General features: G+C 43.4%; 1 protein-coding gene across 1 annotated transcript in view; it reads left to right on the forward strand.

Moving 5' to 3' along the window:
- The window catches only part of FBXW11 (F-box and WD repeat domain containing 11), a 56,934-nt gene extending 34,206 nt beyond the window's left edge, over positions 1–22,728 (forward strand). The window contains exons 4-13 of the mRNA XM_066590416.1: positions 1,977–2,163; positions 2,253–2,343; positions 4,231–4,368; positions 6,141–6,259; positions 7,109–7,358; positions 11,096–11,214; positions 13,263–13,373; positions 15,040–15,118; positions 16,238–16,426; positions 19,960–22,728. Of these exons, the coding sequence (XP_066446513.1) occupies positions 1,977–2,163; positions 2,253–2,343; positions 4,231–4,368; positions 6,141–6,259; positions 7,109–7,358; positions 11,096–11,214; positions 13,263–13,373; positions 15,040–15,118; positions 16,238–16,399 (1,256 nt within the window). The 3' untranslated portion in view covers positions 16,400–16,426; positions 19,960–22,728. The remainder of the gene's footprint in view (positions 1–1,976; positions 2,164–2,252; positions 2,344–4,230; positions 4,369–6,140; positions 6,260–7,108; positions 7,359–11,095; positions 11,215–13,262; positions 13,374–15,039; positions 15,119–16,237; positions 16,427–19,959) is intronic.
- The last annotated feature ends 908 nt before the right edge of the window (positions 22,729–23,636 follow it).

A 23,636-nucleotide genomic window follows, 5' to 3' on the forward strand; every position in this document is an offset into this window, starting at 1 on the left:
CATAAGCAGTGCGGTGTATTGCATCTTCAAGTCCCCTTGTGGAACAAGGAGAAAGAAGAAACGATGGTTTGCTGGAAATGGGGATGAAAAATTGGCCCAATTAAAGGAGGCCCCAAAATCCACAAAGTGCTCCTCCATTTCTGAGGCCTGTGTGTGTCATGGAGCGCTGGGGGGGGGGGGGGGGGGGGGAGATAGGGTGCGGCATGTGGGATATTTGTAAAGTCAGGGTAATAAGTATTGAATTTCGTTTATCTGCTAATTTCTGTTGTGTTAACAGGAAAAATCTAAAATCTGCAAGAAAACTGTAGTTTTCCAATGTATTGGTCCGTTTGGTCCCTGTGGTGTTTTATTACAGCACCCATACCTTTTTAAAGGGAATCTGTCGGTGAACATGATCCCCAAACTGCAGGCAACATGTCACAACTGCAGGAGCTGAGCAGATTGATAGGGCTTTCTGGAAATGTATTCAGTAGAGATGAGCGAACGTGCTCGGCCACGCCCCTTTTTCGCCCGAGTACCGCGATTTTCGAGTACTTCCGTACTCGGGCGAAAAAATTCGGGGGGCGCCGTGGGTGAGTGGGGGGTTGCAGCAGGGAGTGGGTGGGAGAGGGAGAGAGAGAGGGCTCCCCCCTGTTCCCCGCTGCTACCCCCCACTCACCCACGGCGCCCCCCGGCGACCCCGAGTACTTTTCACTCGAGTACTGAAGTACTCGAAAATGGCGGTACTCGATCGAGTAATTACTCGAAACGAGTACGTTCGCTCATCTCTAGTATTCAGTATAACTTGAAGTTTATCCATTTACTAGTAGACAGCCGGTCGCAGGCCGGTGACTGCCGTCCGTGTATAGAAATCTCCATGATCAGGAAAATGGTTCAGTGGGATTAGGAATAATAGATAAAATGTAAAGGAATACACAAATACTCAGGGCAACCCAACATGGAGGTCCCCTTGCGTATCGCCCCACTGGCCTACTTTTGTAGATACCGGTGGAATTTTTGAAAAGCCTCAGGAGGCTCCTCTTATATTCTTAGCACATCTAATTAAAATTTCCCAGCAAACATCATTCTAATGAAGTTTGTTGTACAGTTTGAGCCACGGAAAATTAGCCTGTCCGAAAGACGCTTTGTTGCCCATAGCAACCATTCACGCCACAGCTTTAATTTTACAACAGCAGTATATGAAACGACAGCTGCACTGCAATTGGTTGCTACGGGCAACAGACTTTTGTTTGTTTTTTTTGACCGCTTTCATCAGTGTGGTGCCGGACAACGATTCCATGGCCCACCTTGTAGATGCTATGGTGATGATGAGTGAGAGGCACAGTGTGTAATCACCTAATGCATACACATGAGGGCAGCGTTGATAATAAACGCAGCACGTCAGACTAAGATGTATGTATATATGAAGATCTCTGCTCATTCTTGTTTCCAGCTTTGAGGTCCAGTGGACAATCTTATCGGTGATTGACAGCTTTCTGTGTATTACAGTGCATTAAAAAAGTAGCTGTCAATCACTGATAGGACCGCCCATTGGACCTCAAAGCTCAGAATGAGCAGAACTGTAGATAAATTAGAAGTTATACGGAATCTTCTTTCAAAAACTATAGATCAATCTGCTCAGCTTCTTCAACCGATGGCTGTGTGCATGAATCTGCATCCATCGGTAAGGATTGCATGAGGTAAAGTCCCCTGGTGCAAGCACCAAGTCATGACCGACTCCTAGGGGGACGTCACATCGTAATGGGTTTTTGCCATTGCCTTCCCCAGTCATCTTTTACCCCCCCAGCAAGCTGGGTACTCATTTTACCGACCTCAGAAGGATGGAAGGCTGAGTCAACCTTGAGCCGGCTACCTGAATCAAGTGACCTCTAAAGTCCGAATGAGCCTGATGTTACTGTCCTGTTTCTTGTGTGTTGTAAATGGTCTTTAAAGTTTCCACCAGTTTGACATTTCTTGATGGTTCTGTTCATTTGTAGAACAGGGCTTGGAGCATATTGCAGAAAATATACTGTCCTACTTGGATGCTCGATCGCTGTGTGCAGCAGAACTTGTATGTAAAGAATGGCAACGGGTGATTTCAGAAGGCATGCTGTGGAAAAAACTTATTGAGAGAATGGTCCGTACCGATCCACTGTGGAAGGGTTTATCGGAAAGGAGAGGATGGTGAGTGTCTTTCCGTTCAGTCACTGTCCCAATGCCTTACTGACCGGAGCTAAGCTGTTGTCTTCTTATCTTTTGTCTGTGTCTTTCAGGGATCAATATCTTTTTAAAAACAGACCAACGGACGGTCCACCAAACTCATTCTACAGATCACTCTACCCCAAAATTATTGAAGATATCGAGGTAAAGGATTGGTATTTTTAAATTTTTTTTGGAAGGGGGGTTAATAGGTTCAAAGAGATGGTCAGTCTCTAATATTTTTTGACATAATGATTCTAGTAAAGTATTACACATGGTGTACAAGAGCGAAGGAAGGAAAACCCGTGACCTTTTCCTGGTTTAAAATATTGCATACATATATTGGAATTTTTATTTTGAGTGGAATCCATGTCAATTAACCCTTTTCCAATCCAATGTCGGGCCTGCCCCGTCATCATCATTTCCCTCCACAGCTCCGATGTCGGGACAGGCCTGACACTGCAGTGCAGGAGTGCATCTGCACCCGATCATCAGACACATCGGGTACAGATGCACTGCTGCACTGATCTTCATCAAGGACCCCCCCGAGGAGAAAGCAGAAAGGGTTTTTAACCCTGTCTGCCTTCTCCTTTACATATTACATAGCGCTCAATTAGCGCTATGTAATGCTCAGAGATTCCGGCCGGCAATCATGTGACCGCCAGTGTTACCTGACCCCCAGCGGTCACATGATCGCCGAGCCGGGAGCCTGCACCCTGGGGCAAATCCCTTCTGCCTCCCGGCCTGGCGATCATGTGACCGCTGGGTGCCACCTGTAGTGAGCACCTGAACTCTGTCAGTTCAAGAGGTTGAAGGAATATGTGTTTTTTTTTTTCTCATCCATTCTCCCCAGCTCCAAATAAATTGGAGCTGGGGAGAATGGATTAGAAAAAATAAATGGATTGGAAAGGGTTAAACATTCCTATGGATATGGCTTAAAGGGAATCTGTCAGCTTGAACATAATTTTCAAACTGCAGGCATGATGTTATGGAGCAGCAGGAGGAGCCGAGCAGATTGATATGTAAGTGTAAGTTGTTCTATTTATGTAAATCCCTTCCCCTACCGGGCTTAAGGCTCTTTCACATGGCAGAATTATCATGCAAATAATTGTTAGATCGAGCGGTTTACACGCCAATTGTTGTAAATGCGTTCAGCGGAAGAACGATCGGCGATACATCGTTAATTATCACTGATCGGATCTTTCATGCAGACCCAAAAATCATTTGTTTGCCACTGCATAATTTGGTTTAAACACTGTTTACTATGAATGGAGGTAGGTGTCCATAAGCCCTTTCCAGGCCCGCTCTGCCTCCATTCACTGAGCGATGATCACTCCTGTGTGAAGGCGCAGGTGTGATAATCGCTGGGACAGCTGTCAGGTGCTTTAATACTTGACAGTCCCGTGTAAAAGGGCCTTCAGTGGTCCAGTGAGTGGTCTTATCAGTGATTTACATCTATCTGGGTCTGTCTCTGCTTAGAGAGAAAACTGTCAATCACTGTTAAGACCGCCCACTAAATGAATAAAATGCATATTATACTGAGTCTTATCCTACAAAACTATATATCAATCTGTTCGGCTCCACCTGCTGCGTAACGTGCCGCTGAGGTATGAACAGCGTGTTCAAGCTCATAGCTTCCCTTTAACCCCTTTCCGACATGTGGTCTAATGCGCCCCACCTTCATATGTCAGATTTTGTTAAAAATGTGTGTATTGTACGCCCATGGTATCAAAAGAAATTTCCCAAAGTTTTAGGTTTCTACAGCTATTGGTTCCTGCGGAGGGGGGGGGGGGGGGTTGCAATAAAATGGTGTTTTTTTAGCTATTAATACATTTGGAACTACATGATCATAATAGCTAAAAATTGGAAGTCCTGCACAACTTTTTATGCTAAGTTTAATGGTACCATCGTGAACTTTTCTGGTTCCAAAGCTAGCTTGAAAGCTTTGCCTCAAAATGTGTCATTCTCCATGGAAGGATCTTTTGGCAAGGATCTGTGCCACCGTAGCTTATCCCTTTGCCTATACTTAAAATTTTTTATTTTTTTTTATAGACAATAGAAGCAAACTGGAGATGTGGAAGGCATAATCTACAGAGAATTCAGTGCCGCTCTGAAAATAGTAAAGGAGTTTACTGTCTTCAGTATGACGATGAGAAGATAATCAGCGGACTGCGGGATAACTCCATTAAGGTAAGCTGTCGTCAGTTATTACAGGGGTGTCCTGGATTTGGCCAGTCGGTGTAAAACAGAAGTGCCAACATACTGGTCGTCATAGAATTTGCTTCCCCAAAATATGCAATATAACTTTTGTCACCATGTAATAATTTTGATTAGTATGAGAAGCAATTCCGAATTCGCCGCTACTATCTGGGTTCTTCCTGTTGTCATTTCACTATTGTGTTGTGGACATTCTGGCAAGGTGTCTTAGTAACAAACTTTGGCCACTATTTTGTTTACTAGTATATGGCCAATTATTTTGTGTGGAAATCCTGTTTAGGACACGGTTAATATATATGCGTGATAATTGTGCGTGCCGGGGAAATTCATCATATAAAGAATCTTAAAAGCAATGGAATGCACTCCCCTGTGCCTAAAGTTATAGCACTTGGCATATCGCTGCACAACACATTAAAGGGAATTGATGTATGCCGCTGCGCAAGGACTGTGGGGATTGTTACTCCAATCTAAAGTGCTTGGGGCTTGGCGAAAAAAAAAAATGGATTTGCTATGATTCACACTAAAAATGTGCAACTGTAGCGCAAATCTATGGCAGCCGGTAGGTGGTGTAGATGTGCATTCCTGGTGTACATAGGCAAAAGATACGCCACATTTATTTATTAACTGGCACAACATCGCCAGCCTTTAGTAAATTCCACCTATGGAATTTTTTCTTTTCCATGACCGAGAAAAACATTTTCTGGTTCATTAACATAACCTAATGTAGATTAGCCGTTTTACAGTTAATGGCTCATTTAAGGCCCTTTTAAACACAACGAGAATCGCTCAAAACCGTCTTTTGAGCGATTCTCGTTCTGTGTAAATGCAGGGACATCGTGCAGTTTTCGCACACAAGTCGTTGATTGTTGAATGCGATCTAGAATTGAGTGATCAGCTGTTATCAGGGGAGCAGGCTGTGCTGATAAGATTCTCTGTGCCTGTGTCCTGCTGTGAATTCACAGTGGGGAAACTGGCAGTCAGAGTGGAGAATAAATACAGCTGTTTTATTATGCAAAACAGCTGTATTGTTCTATTAGCCTTGGCTGTGTCCCACTCTGCTTGCATAGCTCTATAGTAGCATTGGCTACTATAAAGTACGCAAAGATGATGGCTCAAAACTGTCACTTGTTAAAAAGCGATCGTTTGAGCGATAATCATTGCGTCTAAACGCACCGCCATCGTGCACTTTTCGTGCACTGCCAGCTGATTGTTAATTTCAGGCCAACCTAAAAATCGTAGTTCTGTCTTATCAGTAGTTCTCCGTGGGTAGTGCTGATAGCAATGTTTCCCATTGGAGAACAAACGGTCTGAATACAGATAAGAGCCCTCGGGCTATTAACTGCATTCAGCTAAAGGCTTCATTTGCACGTTAAATTGCTCTTAAGTAGCGGAGTAGCTACTTAATAGTTTATGTAAAATGATCGCTCAAAGCCGTCACTCAAACTGTTGTGTGAGAGATCATCGCTCCATGTAAATAGGCCTTAACTTTTGAGCGATCATCTATCAGTGTAAATGGTCAGCGCTTCACATAAAAGGTGAAGCGCTGAGCGAGAAGCCTGCGATATCTTTCAGTCTAAACGCTCAGCGTGAGTGCCGGCTACCTTAGCGGTGACGTCGGCTCTCATGTGGTCGTTTAGATGACCGTCGGCCCGTGTAAAAGGCCGTAGTTATAATGCAGTGTAATTACTGTGCAGCGAAATGTAGAATGTTGTGAAAAAGAGTAAGCTGTGAAATGCTTTCCACAGATATGGGACAAAACAACCTTGGAGTGTCTAAAGATCCTCACGGGACATACAGGGTCGGTCCTTTGTTTACAGTATGATGAAAGAGTCATAGTTACTGGTTCTTCAGACTCCACCGTCAGGTATGTCCTCATATTAAGTACACTTACTGCAACGTATATCTGCTGTCATTCCCTGATGCTCACAAACCTCGTTAGAAACTACAATATAGCCACTAATCTACACAAGCACAGCCGAAAAGACGAAAGGTTGTCAAGGTTTCCAACATGGTGGCTCATATTCTTTTTAATGACCTCCTGTTCCAGTGTGCTATGTAAAAGTTGGTTGTGTAAAACGAGCAATGATTGGAAACGGAGTAGTTGCTTTTTAATGAGCGTTTAAAGGGGTTGTCCCGTGAAAGCAAGTGGGTCTATACACTTCTGTATGGCCATATTAATGCACTTTGTAATGTACATTGTGCATTAATTATGAGCCATACAGAAGTTATTCACTTACCTGCTCCGTTGCTAGCGTCCCCGTCTCCAGGGTGCCGTCTAATTTCAGTGTCTAATCGCCCGATTAGACGCGCTTGCGCAGTCCGGTCTTCTCCCTTCCGAATGGGGCCGCTCGTGCCGGAGAGCTGCTCCTTGTAGCTCCGCCCCGTCACGTGTGCCGATTGCAGCCAATCAGGAGGCTGGAATCGGCAATGGAGCGCACAGAGCCCACGGTACACCATGGGAGAAGACCTGCGGTCCATCGTGGGTGAAGATCCCGGCGGCCATCTTACTAAGGTAAGTAAGAAGTCACCGGAGCGCGGGGATTCGGGTAAGTACTGGACGGGTTTTTTTTTACCCCTGCATCGTGTTTGTCTCGCGCCGAACGGGGGGGCTATTGAAAAAAAAAAAAAAAAAACGTTTCAGCGCGGGATAACCCCTTTAAAGTTCCTTTCGGTGTTTCAAACATTTAACAAGTGTCTTGTTTTTCTATTGTAGAGTTTGGGATGTTAATAGCGGCGAGGTGCTGAACACGCTCATTCATCATAATGAAGCCGTACTTCATCTTCGATTCTGCAATGGTTTAATGGTTACCTGTTCTAAGGACCGATCGATCGCTGTCTGGGATATGGCATCCCCCACAGATATCACACTGAGGCGTGTTCTAGTTGGTCATCGTGCAGCAGTTAATGTAGTTGACTTTGATGACAAATATATAGTTTCAGCTTCTGGTGATAGGACAATTAAGGTGAGTGCAATAAGTTTTGGAATAGCTGCAAACTTCTGGGATTGGAGTTATGTCTCCCCAGCACTAAGCTGCTCACATGACAAATTTCCCATTACAACACCACTCGGGATAGGCAAATTATTTTGCCTGTTTTGTAGATTTGCCATTCCACAGATGCAGCAGCAGAATCAATTTGCCTATTTAGTTAGTCAAAAGCAAATCTCAAACCTGATGATTGATTCGCCTATTGCATTCTTAGATGTTTGGTTGTACCCGAAACTACCAGTTGTATTAAATAGATCTCTCAATAGACAAGATTTACCTTGGATCTATATGTAGGCAGGAAAGTGATGACAGATGACACGTTACATGACTGACACCCACACGTTAACCGCTAAAAGCCACAGTTATATACTGGTAGTCCCCGACTTGCGAACAGGTTCCGTTCCGGGAGCCTGTTCGCAAGTCTGTTTTGTTCGCAAGTCGAACAAATGGTTGTATGGAGGGGATCGCGGGTGGATCCCGCTCCATACAACGTCGGGTGCCGGCTGTTCTTACAGCGGGCACCCGGCGGCAGCAGTTCCGACGAGCTGCGCCGCTTGTCCTAACTGTTAACACTTTAAATACCGCTCTGACAGCGGTATTTAAAGTGTTAACAGTTCTGACGAGCGGCGCGGCTCGTCGGAACTGCTGCCGCCGGGTGCCCGCTGTAAGAAACAGCCTGCACCCGACGTTCAGGGGGCCCGTACAGCGTCCCACGATGAGATCGCGGGACGCTATGTGGTTGCTAGGCAGCCGGGGACCTCCTGAAAGGCCCCAGGGCTGCCTATGCAGAGTGCCCATCAAGCGCACGGCTTGATAGGCGCTCTGCATAGACAGCCCTAGGGCCTTTCAGAAGGCCCCCGGCTGCCCCGCAACCGCGATGTGACTGGACAGGCTTCTATCAGGCTTGATAGAAGCCTGCCCGGTCCCTGCACAGTATGATGTCATGCCATAGCATGACATCATACTGTGCCATAGCATTACATCATACTGTGCAGTACAGATAGTTCGTATCTAGCGAAATTCGTAACTCGAATGTTCGCAAGTCGGGGACTATCTGTACTACTTCTCATGATCTCACATCTGCGCTACTACAAACTACCAGTGATTGTCAGTCTGTTGACTCTGTTGTGTCTCTACCTGAAACGGAAGCTTTCAAAAACTGAAATTCTTGTGTTTCTACCATCCGCTAACTCAGTGTTCCCCCAACTCCAGTCCTCAGGGACCGCCAACAGGTCATGTTTTCAGGATTTCCTCAGTGTTGCACAGGTGATGTAATTATGGTCAGTGCCTCAGACATTGCCACAGGGGTTCTCCCCATAGGATATCCTGAAAACATGACCTGTTGGTGGTCCCTGAGGACTGGAGTTGAGGACCCCTGCGCTAACTGACTTTATGCAGGTATTTGTATTTCAGTGTGTAGTGCTACCATAACATCTCTAGACAGCGCCCCCACTGTCTTGGGGTCATATAGCACTGTTTTCTTAACTGCATACATTCACTTACTGTCCATTTGTAAATAGTGCTGTGAAATCCATTTAGGGCAATTATGCTGGACATAAAGCAAATGTGGCTTCCAAGTAATTTTAAAAGATTTTTACCAAAATAAGTGATTAAAGAGGAGCATTTCAAGGGGCTACCCAACATCACCCATAGGCTGTCCATCCACCGGGAGAAGCTTGGACTTGTCCCTTATTCTCCATAATGTGAGATGAGATAAACTACGTGCTATACAGAGGCTTCTATGCCGTGCTATACAGAGGCTCCTATGCCGTGCTATACAGAGGCTTCTATGCCCCCCCTATGCCTGTGTAAAAAGCAATTTTTTCCTCTGGCCCTTTTTAAAGTCAATAATCCGTGGATGAGCGCTAATTCATGCCACTAATGACTTGATGGCAACCACAAAGAGCAGGGGAAATAGAGGACAGCCCTGTCGTGTGCCCCTGCCCAACGTGAACGTCCCTGTTGGAACACCATTCAGCCATATTCTAGCCCTGAGCGCCCTACAGAGTAGTTGAACCAATGCAATAAACATGGGCACGAAGCCTATCCTCACCAACACTACCTACAGCATTCAAGGAGCACATTACTCCCAATCCAACACCTGATAGTTGAAAATTATGGTATAGTATCCTCAAATCAATTATTGTTGGTTTAGAAAAACAGATGGCCATGGCCTTTGACACAGAGGATGGCCGTACGAGCCTAGGAGTGTAGGATCTTTCCAGGTTTTGGGAGAGCCACAACTAGCACTTCGCATTAAGTCTGGTATATCGCCCCTTTCCAAGGCCTCATAAAAGACCGTCAGAATTTCAGGTAGCAATATTTCCCGAAAAGTCTTGACTATTTCAACAGGAAGGCCATCTGAACGAGGTGCCTTATTATGGGGCAAGGAAGCAATAGGCTCCTGCAACTCCAACGGCAAGGGGGTTTCCAAGAAATTCCTATCCTCTACAAAGTTGGGCGATCAATTGACTCTAGATAGGTTTGGATTTGGGCATCTCACATCTGCAGATTGATACAGATCGCTATAGAAAAAGCATCGAGTATCATGCCTGTATCAGCCGTCAGTGTTCTGGCCGTTGACTTCAGAGATGTTCTGTAATATCTGTTTTGCGATCTAACAATTACTGCTAACATATATCCTGTTTCCTTTCCCCTCTGCATAATAAAGATGTGTTGGGAAAGACCTTATGTTGGCCATCTCTAGCTTGTGGGTCTGAAGTACCTCCTGCATCTCTTTCCAACTAGCCGCATTAGGCTCATAAGGAGATTGAACATAAGCTCCCTCCATCTCATCAACACTCTCTTACGAAGAGCTTCTTGCAACTGTTCAGATTTTTCCCACTGATTAGGTCAATATAAAATAAAAAAATCTTGGTATTTGTATAGCGCCAACTTATTACGCAGCGCTTTCAGGTAATTATTACTTAATTACCCCCCACCAAGCTGGGTTCTCATTTTACCGACCTCGGAAGGATGGAAGGCTGAGTCAACCTTGAGCCGGCTACCTGACGCATATGGGGATCGAACTTGCAACCTTCAGGTCGTAGGCGGGAGCTTACACTCTGCGCCACACGAGACTCAGAGTCCCTCAAAGAGACCCTCATATCATCCCACACATGATCCCCTCTGGCTGATCCCACATTCATCTGGAAATAGTCCTCGAGTTGAGAAGAAATAAGTACTGTGTTCAATAGTGGGATCTAGAAGATGTTCAACTTCCTCATTCTTGTGCCAAAAAGACTTTAGAGGTTTACTGTCATTAGCACAGAAGAGTGATCAGAGAGCGTTCTAGGTAAATGCTCCATGCGTTTTACCTCCGACAGCAGAAGCTCGTTAATGAGAATCATGTCACTACGGGGCAAGAACTAGAATAGCATGTAAATGCTCGCAAATTAAGGAGTTCCACTCTCCAAATGTCTATTAGTGACAGCTCATGTGCCAGAAGGCCAAATTTAGTGAAGGGTGCTTTCATATTAATTTGCTCTTTCCTCATCTTATCCCAATATGGATGAACTATCTGACAATATTTCATTTCAGCATGAGAAGTAGAAGGATTAAAAGAAAGGCCTATACTGCAGAATTTGGGGGTTTTGAATTTTTGGGGACATTTTTATGTTCAGTGTCCTTTTTTTAAAGGAAGAAGTTTGATTAGTAATGTGTTTTGTTCCACTACAAAAAAATTGACCGCATCTTTTATTTGCTCTTTTTAGGTTTGGAGCACAAGTACTTGTGAGTTTGTTCGCACACTAAATGGGCACAAACGTGGCATTGCTTGTTTACAGTATCGGGATCGTTTAGTTGTAAGTGGCTCTTCAGATAATACTATCAGGTAAGTTGCTTCATGCAAGTTTCCAGACTTTCTTCAGGCTGGATTCAGACGAATGTATATCGACGGGGTTTTCACGTCCAGCCAATATACGTCGTCTCTCTCTGCAGGGGGAGGAGGTTGGAAGAGCCAGGAGCAGTGCTCTGAGCTCACGCCCCCTCTCTGCCTCCTCTCCGCCCCTCTGCTCTATTTGCAAAAAGGAGGGGGGGGGGCTAATTCTTGGAACTTAGCCCCACCCCCATCCCGCATCCTTTCATTGCAAATAGTGCAGAGGGGCGGAGAGGAGGCAGAGAGGGGGCGGGAGCTCAGTCCCCCCCCCCCCCCCCGTCCCCCCCATCCCTGCAGATGAGGACACCGTATGTCGGCTCAGCGTGAAAACCGAGCCGATATACGGTCGTCTGAATCCACCCTCGGGCTGTAAAAAAAAATAAAAAATAAATGCTCTACTGCCTTTTGTCTCCTAAAAATTTAGAAGCCAACTGGATTTTATTAGTTGTTAAAATAAAAACCAACATTAATGAAAATGCGCTGGAACGTTTTTAGACTTAAATTATTATCGAAGGGGTTTTCCCATGACTCCAATACTGATGACTTATCCTTAGGATAAGGAGTTTCAGAGGGTTGTGGGGGCACTGGCTTAAAATGTAAGCCCATCCCCAAGAATAAGCCCTAGCTGCCTAAACAAACAACAAAAATATCACCTAAGAAGCGCTGTCTGGCTCCGGCGCGCGTCTCCCGAAGCTCCCTAGCACATGATTGAAGTTCTCTGCCATAGCTTCCTGGTCAGGATTTTGAAAGACCCCGCCTCCAGGAAGCTCCGTTTATGGAGCTTGATGATCCAATCACAGCCATTCATTGGCAGCTAGGGCTTATTTTTGGGCTTTTACAGTAGGATATCCTACTGTAAAAATTGCACCGCACGAAAACCGCGTTTTCATGTGATGCGATGCAACAGAAAGGAAGGCTCCATAAGGAAAACATCGCAAATCGCGGCTGTATAGAGCATGTAGCAGCCCACAAAGCATCACTAATGTGAAAGAACCTATTGGAAAGCACGGGCTTCACGTAGATTTGAAGCGCTGTCGTATTGCAAGCAAATCTTTGTCGCCCGTGTGGAAGCTACAATAGTTATAGCTACAATAGTTATGCTTGCAAATGGGGACTGCAACTGCAATTCTAGTGTTAAATTAATAAAACTTTTTCTAGCATTTGGGACCAATTTATTTGCTCTTTTGGCCTCCAGAAACTTGCAAGAACTTTTTAGAGCTAAGAATACACAATGAATGTTGGGGAAATGTCCTCATTCTAGCAAAATATATGTATATGGACGGTCAGACTGAAATTCCAACTAAACTTGGGGCTTAGATTTTGAGTTTTCCCTAGACCTGGCCCCTCTCCGTGACAGTAGTGTTTCGCCTGGTTTCTTGGGACACAGCAGACAGGTCATATAACGCGTTTCAAGGTGGCTTAATTGGGTGCTGTGTGTTGGGAAGATTTAAATATTTGGGGCCTAGAAGCCGCACACAAGCCGGTGCCTGGGCAAAAATCTCTATTTTAGGCCGCCTGCAGACGGGCAGTTCGGATCCGGCGGCGAGGATTCTTGCCACGGGACCCGAGCGCCTGCAGGGACCAGCGCGTACTCACCCGCGGCTCCGGCTGTTTGATGTGCCGGGCAGCCGGTGCATGCGCAGACCGGAGCCGGCGGCGGGTGAGTGACGTCTCTGTGCGGGGCTCTGCGAGCCCCCTACAGAAATAGGACATGCCGCGGTTTGTTTGCCGCGCGAGATTTTGCGCGGCCAAACCGCGGCCGTCTGCATAGGATTGCGTTTGTTAACAGCAGGCTTCCAGCGTGGGAAATTCCGCCGTGGAATTTCTGCTCGTGTGCAGGCGCCCTAACCCGTACAGTTTGTTAAATAGGGTATGTAGTGCGTTTAACGTTAACATTTCGCCTGAGGTGTCAAACATCGGACTTTTGTTTTTCTTCCTGCAGTTATACTTCACATAACTGATATTTTTGTTAAATAATCTATTTTTTGAATTTCCCTTAACAGATTATGGGATATAGAATGTGGAGCATGTTTACGGGTTTTAGAAGGCCATGAAGAACTTGTCCGCTGTATAAGATTTGACAACAAGAGAATTGTCAGTGGCGCATATGATGGGTATGTATCCCGTAAGGACCGATTCACGCCTGCGTTAAGGCTTTCTGGCACAATTCCATCTTGCTGTTCCGTTTTTGGAGCAGAAAAACAGAATGAAATGTTTCCGTTATTCTCCATTACTTTCAATGGGGTTTCGAAAAAAGGTTTGCTTCTGCTCTGTTATGTTTACCTTTCACCAGAACCAATAGTGCAGTCTGCAGCGCTATTTGTTTCTGATGATCGATGATAAAAACAAAGCAAAAAAACAATGAAAAGGAAGCAAACCGACAGCAATCAGTTCCTTTGAAAACAATGGCGGGAAGGGAAGTTTAATTTTTTTTTTTTTTTGCTTGCTCCAAAAGCGGAAGACGCACAATTGTGGTGATATACGTACTGCAGGTATGAACGCAGCCTAAGAGAATCTTTTCAATGAATAGATGAGCATCGTAGTAGTTTTAAAAGGAATGTGTCATCAGAAAATGGCCTATTGCTTAAATCAAGTTTTCATGCTAAACATATTTTTAAAGAACTTTTAATGGTGATGTTTATTTTTTTACATTTCAATTTCACTATCTGTATTAACCCTTTGCAATCCAATTTTGGATTTCAGGGTTTCCTAGGGGGCTTTCTCTTTCTGCCATTATACAATGGCGCCATCTGCTGGCTACAGCCAGTACTGCGGTATGGGACATGCTGGAGAGGCCCCCGACAACAGAGCAGCCAGTAATATACAGTATCAATACCCTGCCAAACGTCTTTCGACATCGGAGCTGTACGGCCTTCAATCAGAACGTCTTTAGACGTCAGACAGTGGATTGGAAAGGGTTAAAGCAAAATCCTGAAATCGTACGATTTGCACACTCGTCTCTGAGCTTCGTAAAGCTGCTTGAGAATTCTCCCTGCTCAGCTTTGAATTCCCCCGCTGTCAGCGCTGTGTAGGTAAGCGCTGGGATTGGATCGAGCGCCAGCCAATCACAGCCGGCGCTCGATCATTCAGTGGATAACATTACTGAATGGCTGTGATTGGTTTATTGAGCAGCGTCTGTGATTGCCTAGTGCTCAATCCAATCACAGCGCTTACCTACACAGCGGGAATTCAAAGCTAAGCAGGGAGATGACAGCGGGGAGAATTCTCAAGCAGTTTGCCGCACCGCCGGGGAGACCATCGCGTCGGGGACACAGACGCCTGCTGGGAGGGGAGTATTGCATTTTTTCTTTACCTAGCATATACTCCAGTATAGCTAGGCTTATACTCGAGTCAATAAGTGTACCAATTTTTTGTGGTAAAACTTATTGACTCGGCTTATACTCGGGTCGGCCAACACTCGAGTATATACCGTGTGTATTTTTTGACAGCAGTGCTGTTTGAGTTTTTGTTTGTTATAGATAAATTTTACATTTTTACTATTCCTTTTTTTTTCTTTTTAACTTTTCTATAACTTTTTTATATTTGTCCAACCATAAGATTTGAATGTCACTAAGTTTGATTGTTGATATAATACACTGCTATGAGGCTCAGCCGCAGATGGCCGAATCGGAAGCTATATTCCGCTTTGGAACATAAGATGTAAGCTGATTTCTGGCTGATTGCTGTGGGCTATACTGACAAAAATGTTCTTCACTACTACTTAGAATTTTTTCTTAACTGTGCCTTCCAGTTTAACTGTATTCCTGTCATCTCTTCTAGAAAAATAAAGGTCTGGGATCTGCAAGCTGCCTTGGATCCACGAGCTCCTGCAAGCACCTTATGTTTGCGTACTTTGGTGGTATGTATAAATGACAGTACAGAATTTATGATTTATTAAGAATAACATTGCTGTGATTTTAAACGCTAAAAGAGACCTAGCAGGAGTAAATCTATATTAAAAATAGCCAGGATCAGTTCAATCCTGCAAATGGCACGGTCAGTAGCAATTTTCCATGGCTGACAGGTATAATACACTGCATTACAGAAGTATTGTAGCATAGTATTGAAGTAATTGCTTGGTAAAGTCTTGTTTAGGGTTTAGTAACCTAGTGTGATTTGGCAGAAAAAAAAAAGACACGTCTATCCAGTTCAGCCAATTACCCTCCCCGAAAATGGGGGCCCTGTTTCGTTTGTTCTCTTCACTTCCTCTCACATCTCCGAATGGAGGACTTTCTTAGCTCCTGCTCCATTAATTTCATTGGTGCTGGTGGAAATAGCCGAGCACTTTGTACTTGGCCATTCTACTGTCGAGACCCTCATGATCTATCTACCAGTGGACTGGTGAAAAAGTCATGTCACATCTCCCCCTTGCACAGGGAGAGACAAGAGAATCAAAGATCTCTGCTACTGCTGGTCTCCCTTTTTTGCATAATTACTGAAAAGTAATAGCTATAAATTCAGTATTCCCGACCCCACTTCAAACAGCTGTAGCTCTGGTCCTGAATCTTTGCCTTAAAGTGACACCAAAAGCATGTCGGTACAAGTGATAAAACCGGAGCTACAGCTGTTTGTAGAACGAGCTCTGTTCATCCAAAACGAAGGTCCTTTTCCTGCAGAAAGAACAAAGCTTGTCCAAAACTGCTGGAGGGGTTGGAGAGAATCCGTCAGCTCAAACACACTGTCCAAACTGCAGGCATCATGTTGTCGAGCAGGAGCAGCTGAGCAGATTATATATAGTGTTATGGGGAAAGATTCAGTAGAACTTGTATTTTATTCATTTAAACCGTTGCACATTCTGATCTGAACAGTCCAATGGGCGGAGCTATCGGCCATTCCTTTCAGTGTAGGACTGTGCATAAAGAAGTGGCTGTCAATCACTGATATTGCTGTCCATTAGACTATTCAGTTATTTGCATTTTTTTTGTTGTTGTTGCCCACTTTTAACCCAATTTGTAAACAGACTTGTACTCCCTTTCAGGAACACTCTGGACGCGTGTTTCGGCTTCAGTTTGATGAATTCCAAATCATTAGCAGCTCCCATGATGATACCATTTTGATCTGGGATTTTTTAAATGTTCCTACAAGTGCTCCTAATGAAACCCGCTCTCCATCTAGGACATATACTTACATCTCCAGATAGCATCATGCACTTTTAATTCCTTACCAGGTAATTTTAGGTTTAATGGGAAAAGAGAGGTGCGACATCCCAGATATTGATACCACTTTATTGCTTGGGGAGTTCACTTTGTTTTTAAAGGGAATGTATCATCAGAAAATTACCTACTGCACATATCAAGGTGTTAAACGGATTTTTAGGAATTGTTAATTAAAAAAAAAAAATTCAATCTGTATTTAAAAAATCATTCACACAGGTAGCTAAGCCTTTTAATAGTCCGGTCATTTCTGTGCTTTATAGAAGACCTCTCTGCACGCGTTTCATTATCAGCAGAGGCCGGAGTATGAGGAAAAGTAACACCTCTTTATAGACAACAGAGGACCTGCTATTCATCATAGGTGGTGGTCACCTCCTTCCCGTCCTTGTATAATGACCTCTGCAGAGGTCGCAGGGCATACCTAGAGCAATCTCCCATAAAAGTCAATGTCAGTTGTGTGGCTAGTCCACCCGGCTGATTTAAAGCAATCTTTAACCCTTTGCAATCCAATTTTGGATTCAGGGTTTCCTAGAGGGCTTTCTTTTTCTGCCATTATACAATGGCGCCGTCTGCTGGCTAGAGCCAGTACTGCGGTATGGGGCATGCTGAAGAGGCCCCCGACAACAGAGCGGCCAGTAATATACAGTAAGAATACTCTGCCGGACATCTTCAGACATCGGAGCTGTACAGCCTTCAATCAGAATGTTTTCAGACTTCAGACAGTGGATTGGAAAGGGTTAAATGCTGCTGTAAAGCATATCTCTGCAGCAAAGGGAAGCTTACTGCCTCCATAGTCATATACAGATAATACAATGTTTTGCTATGCGGTTTAAGCAGTTAAAAAAATATAGATGATACATTCCCGTTTTAGGTTTAAATATCGTAAGTGGAGTATTAATGAAAATATAAAGTTTTGTATTGATTTCTTGTTGTGTTTTCTCTTTTTATACATTGTCAAAAAAAATCAGGCACGTAGTAGTTGTGATTTTGTGCAAAATTCAACATGCAGTTACATCTCAGGCAGAAATGCAAATGATTAGATGAACGGTCTTGCCACCAGAGGCCCTAAAAGTGGTTCCACCCGTGGCCTATAAAAAGACGCTCAGATGGTACTTGTGTGTAGCGGACTTCCTTTTCCGCTTGTGTAGATCTTGTTGACCACTAGATGCCTATATGGTGCAATCAAAGAGATTATGCCCGGTTAACAGAGTTTCAGAGGCCGCATTATGGAATGCAAGAAGCTGGATGGTCATATTGACGGATAGCCCACCACCTGGGCCGTTCTGACCAGACTGTTAAGAGGTTTTAGGATGTGTGAGGGCACACACATACGGCGACTGGGCTTGGGACACCCTCAACAGACCATTAGTAGAGAGGATCGTCTGAAACAATTGAAGCTGCCCATGCTTGTCAATGTCAATCATCCAGAGACAGGTGGCACCATTGTTACAGGCCCCTTTGTCTGTTGGAACCATTGCAAGGCACTTGGCTGAAGGACATTTGCTCTCACGGTGTACTGCCTTTGACACCCATCCACCATTGCCTCCGTTTACAGTGGTGTCTTGAATGACGAAACTAGACTGTAACAGAGTGGAACTGGGTTGTCTTCAACAATGAATCCAGGTTTAGCTTTGGCACTGATGACAGCAGTGTTCATGTCTGGAGACCTCGGGTTGAGTGCCTCTATTCTGTCTTTGCTGTGGAGCCCCTACTGCTGGTGTGATGGTTCGGGGGGCCATCGCATACGACAGTTGGTCACCCCTAGTAGTGGTACAAGGTACAATGACAGCTCAGCGATATGTTCAGGAAATCCTGCAGCCACATGTGTTCCTCTCATGGTGGCTTCCAAAAGCCATTTTCCAGCAGGATAATGCTCGGCCGCACACACAAGGAGGTCACAGGAAGCCCCATAACGTTGCCACACTTCTGTGGCCGGACCGGTATCCAATAGAACAAGTATGGGACCATCTGGGATGACAACTTTGACAGCCTAGGAGTTTGCATGATCTAGAGGCTCAGTTATAGCAAATGTGGACTGATATGCCGAAGGATACCATACAAAACCTGTATGCCTCCATGCCCCTGTATCACATCTTGTATCCAAGCTAGAGGCGGTACAACAGGGTACGAGAGCTTCCATACCCACACATATCACATTTTGTATCCAAGCTAGAAGCGGTACAGTAGGGTACTAGAGCCTCCGTGCCCACCCGTATCACATCTTGTATCCAAGCTAAAGGCAGTACAACAAGGTACTAGAGCCTCCATGCCCACACGTATCACATCTTGTATCCAAGCTAGAGGCGGTAGAACAGGGTACTAGAGCCTCCATGCCCACACGTATCACATCTGTATCCAAGCTAGATGCGGTACAACAGGGTACTAGAGGTTCCCTTCAAGGGAACTTATATCAATGTTACAATCACACTGAGAGAGTTTTTTTGTTTGATTTCAACTTCTCCTTCTAAGTGCTTGGATTTCTGATAAGTGTTACACAGCTGCTTTGAATATTATTGCTTCTTGCATTTGGACCTGTCAGATTGAAGATGTGAGGTCGCATGACAGTTGAACACTTGCCTAAGTGCCCACAATGCACTGCTCTGTGCAGCAGAATTCTCAATTCACTTTTGTCTGCATTGTCAAAAACACATGTTGCAAAATTTATTAGTTGCCGAACTTCATCATCAGACAGATGAAATGTTATAATATTGCACATCTTATAAGAACAGGAATGGGAAGCATTGTGAAGGTTATTGGTTGAAATACAAAAGTTTACTTTGAAAATGTATGGATTTTGTAAGCGACAAAAAGACATTGGATGAATGAGACTCCCAGCAAAATGATCAAAAATCCATCCATACCGCCGCCCCGGCATATGAGAGGTAGTATAGATTGCAATCACCAGGTAACAGATCGGTCTTACTAGAAAGTCCGTACATTGTGAACTGATATTTATTACAGCAGTGGCAGAATGATTTATGGAGTACAGATTACTGGTCCACCATTGTCCGGTAATTGCCACATACTGATTAGCCATAACATTAAAAACCACTGAGAATCGAATAATAATAATTTTGTATTAGGCAGAAAGTGGACAGTTCTTAACCCTTTGCAATCCAATTTTGAATTCGGGGTTTTTTCTCTTTCTGTCATTATACAATGACTCCATCTGCTGGCTAGAGCCAGTACTGCGGTATGGGACATGCTGGAGAGGTCTCCGACAGCAGAGCGGCCAGTAATATACAGTAAGAATACCCTACCGGACATTGCAGCTGCACAGGCTTCAATCAGAATGTCTTTAGACATCAGACAGTGGATTGGAAAGGGTTAAAGATGATCTGTTTCTAAGGCCCTGCTAAAAGCAATGCTCTGCCAGTTGTACCCGGAGTATAGAAGGCAAATCTGGATACTTTCTGATGCATTTTGTTCTATAATTCTAAGTATTTTTCCTCTAAAATCCCTCAGTATTTGTTGCATATCTTTGTTTGTGTGGCCTAAGAATTCCGTAAGTTTTAGTAATTGGCATTCCATCTTTTTGTTTTTCTAGGAATTAGCTATACTGAACTACTGTACTGGATATGTGGATACTGCGAGAAGCTCGAATACTAGTAATTATTGGATATTGTTACTGGTGCCACTTACAAGTAAAGTTTAAATTATATTGTCTCTCGTTCTTCTTACTCTGAAATTACAAGCCACTTCAACAGATGCACATTGAAGTTCTGCTCCATCACCTGCATCTAGAATCCAAAGCTGAAAATGTAAATTTTATATATGAAACGAACAGTTTAATGAGGGTAACGAGTACAAAAAGGATGCAACCTCATTTGTTTTGCACTTAGTGACTCTGAAGGAGAGTGCTTCCCAATAGTTTTTTGGGTGCCAAACATATCCAAATGCTCTTTGTGCTTCATTTTTTTTTTTTTCTTCAAACTTTGAACACAGCAAATACTTTTTGTTTTTTGCATGTATGTGGTAGGAAATGTAACTGTATATGCTAATTGTTGCTCTGTTGGAATACTTTTTTCACTCATGTACATCGATCTTTGTGTTCTATTGACCATAGCTTTGTAGCATCTTCTTCTTTTCCTTCCTTTTATGTTTTTTTTTTTATGAATCAACACCGCTAAGCTTAAAGAATCAGCCATACAATACTAGCAGAACAAAGGCTGCGTGCTCTATTCCTATATTGTAATCCGGGGCACGAGCCTCTAGTATCGTATTCTAAAAGTTGGAATGTAAACTGGAAAACTAGCCAACCAATCTTTTTCTACATCTCTTGGACTGTAAAATTTCTTCTTCATATTATGATGTTCCCCATATCGAAAATTTCTAATCCATTGCCCCCAATAAAATGCTTGCATATCAGAAAGCGCTCTTACTGCCTGTACCTCGTTCCTCTATGGTACAAAGGGATTTCTTGTTGGAGCAAATGCATCATAATGTTAATGACACCATTTTTTTTTTTTCTCCCGAAGGGTGGGGTACAATCATTCCAAGTGACATTTCTAAAGATTTCCAGCCCTTGTAACGATTTTTTGTCCTTTTTTAAAAATTACTAATAAAGTGTAATCCGTTGATGTATTTGGTTGACAGGAGCACTTAAAAGGAAATTATATTCAGATGTAACCAGTTTGGACTTCCAGCTCCCTATTGTTTGACAATTGTAACATTTATGCGCCTTGTTTGTGCCAAAGTAACCCCTGGGATCTTCATTCTTTTTCCTTCTTTGTGTTTTTTTTTTTTTCTTCTTCTTGTACTTGCAGTTATATTGTAAAATGAATTTGGGCTTCAGTTAGTTGGACGTTTATTAACTTTCAGCTCTAACTTTTTGTTTTTTTTTTGTTTTGTTTTTTTCCTAGGTAATTATGTTCTGTTTAGATTTCATTAAAATGTAAAATAAGTTTACGTGCAAATGTGAATAGACTATTATGTCATTTTTGTGTAAATCTCCAACTTATTAAACATGGCTTCGGCAGTCCGAAATCACACTAGGGATTTCATGGAACAAAAATCTTGTACAGTACGATTCCTGTGGGTCACACAATGTATATAAGCACAAATATGTAAGATGCTTTGTTCTGTGTTTGAAGGTTCAGCCAGTTACCTATGTCGGCCTAACATTAAAGTGTTCAATACTGTCTGCCATTTAGATTTGGAATGATGGGCTCTCAACTGTTACATGGAAATTATTGTAGGTCTGATTTTTCTTTTTTTCTTTTTTTTTTTTGATTTTTACATTGAATGCACCAGAAATGTCTAGTGAATTCTAGAACCACCTTCTAGGGTCTCCTGTAGTAATTGTTTCTCGAGTATTATGCAGTTTGATACGAAACAATCCTTAAAGTGACGCTGTGCATTGAAGCATTCGTTTTCATCAGTCAGTTGGGTATTGCCTAAAATATTTCGACTACCAGAAATGGAGCTCTATTAAGTTACTGCCATCTCCCCGATCTACTCCTACCACCCAGATTTTGTGTTCTTCTTCGTTCCAATAGCAGCCTCTCATCGGCTATTGGACTTTAAATTTACAGATGAGCATAAAATCAGTTCAACAGACAAAGAAGGGTGGTGAGACTGTAGATATTTTGGCGTAAAGGGCAGCGATTTCACACACTCATTTTTGGAATCTATCAGTTGATTTGGAGACTGTATTTAGGGGTTTGTTCTACAAGCAGGTCTCTGCTCGCTGGAGCGGGGCTACATTTTGATGTCGGCTCATCTGTATTTCCTTCTTGGCTGAGAACCAAATTGCTTATTTTTCAAACCCTACCAACACCCCAAAGCAACATATTTGCTCAAAATGTAGCGATTTCTAGTTAACGGCTTTTTGTGTGTGTTTCTATTTTTGCCATTTAATAAAATCTGTAATTGTTCTTTTTACATTTGGATACATTTGAAACTGGTAGTAACAGCCTTGCTAACAGTGATGGCAATGTAGTCCTGTCAACCCTATATTTGTGTAAAATTCTTAGTGAGCACAAGTTGCTTCTTCTATTTACCAGAATTATTGCTCATTTAAAAGAAAAAAAAATGTATAAAGCTTGTATGAATACATGTGTTCCCCTAAAAACATGTTGTTTAAAAAACTATATTTTGTAATTTAGTGTAACTTGCAGGTGAATTCTTGTCCCCATAGAAACTCTGAAATACACTAACTTTCTGGCTGCGCTCTTGACGTTATTTTGCTAACAATTACTGGACATATGTACATGAATACTATTTAATTGGAAGCACTGGGAAACTTTAGTTCTGTTCCTTTGAGCATATGTGTATGAATAGCTTATTGAAACTGTAAATATATTGTTTATCAAAAGCTTTGTACTGTGGAATGTGCTTAATAAAAAAACTGATAGTAAGCATTCCGTTATAAATGTGTACCGTGGCCGGAGGATGGTGGCTGGAGACGACGCACAACACAGACCCGAACATTCTCGCCATGGTAGGAACTCCAAGCCGTGTAGTCTCATCCTGCCGTCATCTACTCCTCGCCTCTTACAGACCTTAGAACGGGAAATTGGCAAGAAGGGGGCAGACACTATTTTACTGCAGGATCGGAAAGCAGATCTCCATATGAGAGCGTACAGAAATCTCCAGTATCTTTAGGGAAATATAGGTAGTGAGAATAAGAGAGATGATGATTACTTGATCCTGACCTGGATTAGCCTTGGGCTCCAAACATCGAGCTCAAGGCCTTGTTTTAAATACACTGTTAGGGCAATTTGATTCATGAAAGGCTCATCTTACAGAGGTTATCCAGGGGCATACATTGTATTTTTCAAAAAGTTGCTCCGCCTGCAGTAGTAAAATAACAGACTACATAATCCCCTGCCGCACCAGTTTTGCCGGTGACTGCTGAACTTTAACTTCCAGGAGGGGAATGATGAGGTTGCGGTCCCGTGAGCTCTGCTGCTGGTCATTGGCTGAACGGAGGCCGTGATTGACTGCAGCGGTCACATAGCCCTTTTGTCTGGGACGTCTTCGCCAACTTCCTGCACCCAGAAGTAAAGATCAGCGGGGACTGGATGCTGGCGAAATAGCAGTGGCATGGGAAAAGGTAAGTGTGTTCTGTTTTCTAACTACAGCAGGCTGAGCAAGTGTTTGTAAAAAGGTATGTCCTCGGGATAACTCCTTTTGAGGTTTTCTGCACTAAAGACCTTTTTGCTGCAGGCTTTATGCAGTAAACCCGCACCTATTTGCTGCAAGTTTCAACTTTTGCATAAA

This window comes from Eleutherodactylus coqui, chromosome 2, assembly GCF_035609145.1.
Source record: "Eleutherodactylus coqui strain aEleCoq1 chromosome 2, aEleCoq1.hap1, whole genome shotgun sequence".
Classification (NCBI taxonomy): domain Eukaryota; kingdom Metazoa; phylum Chordata; class Amphibia; order Anura; family Eleutherodactylidae; genus Eleutherodactylus; species Eleutherodactylus coqui.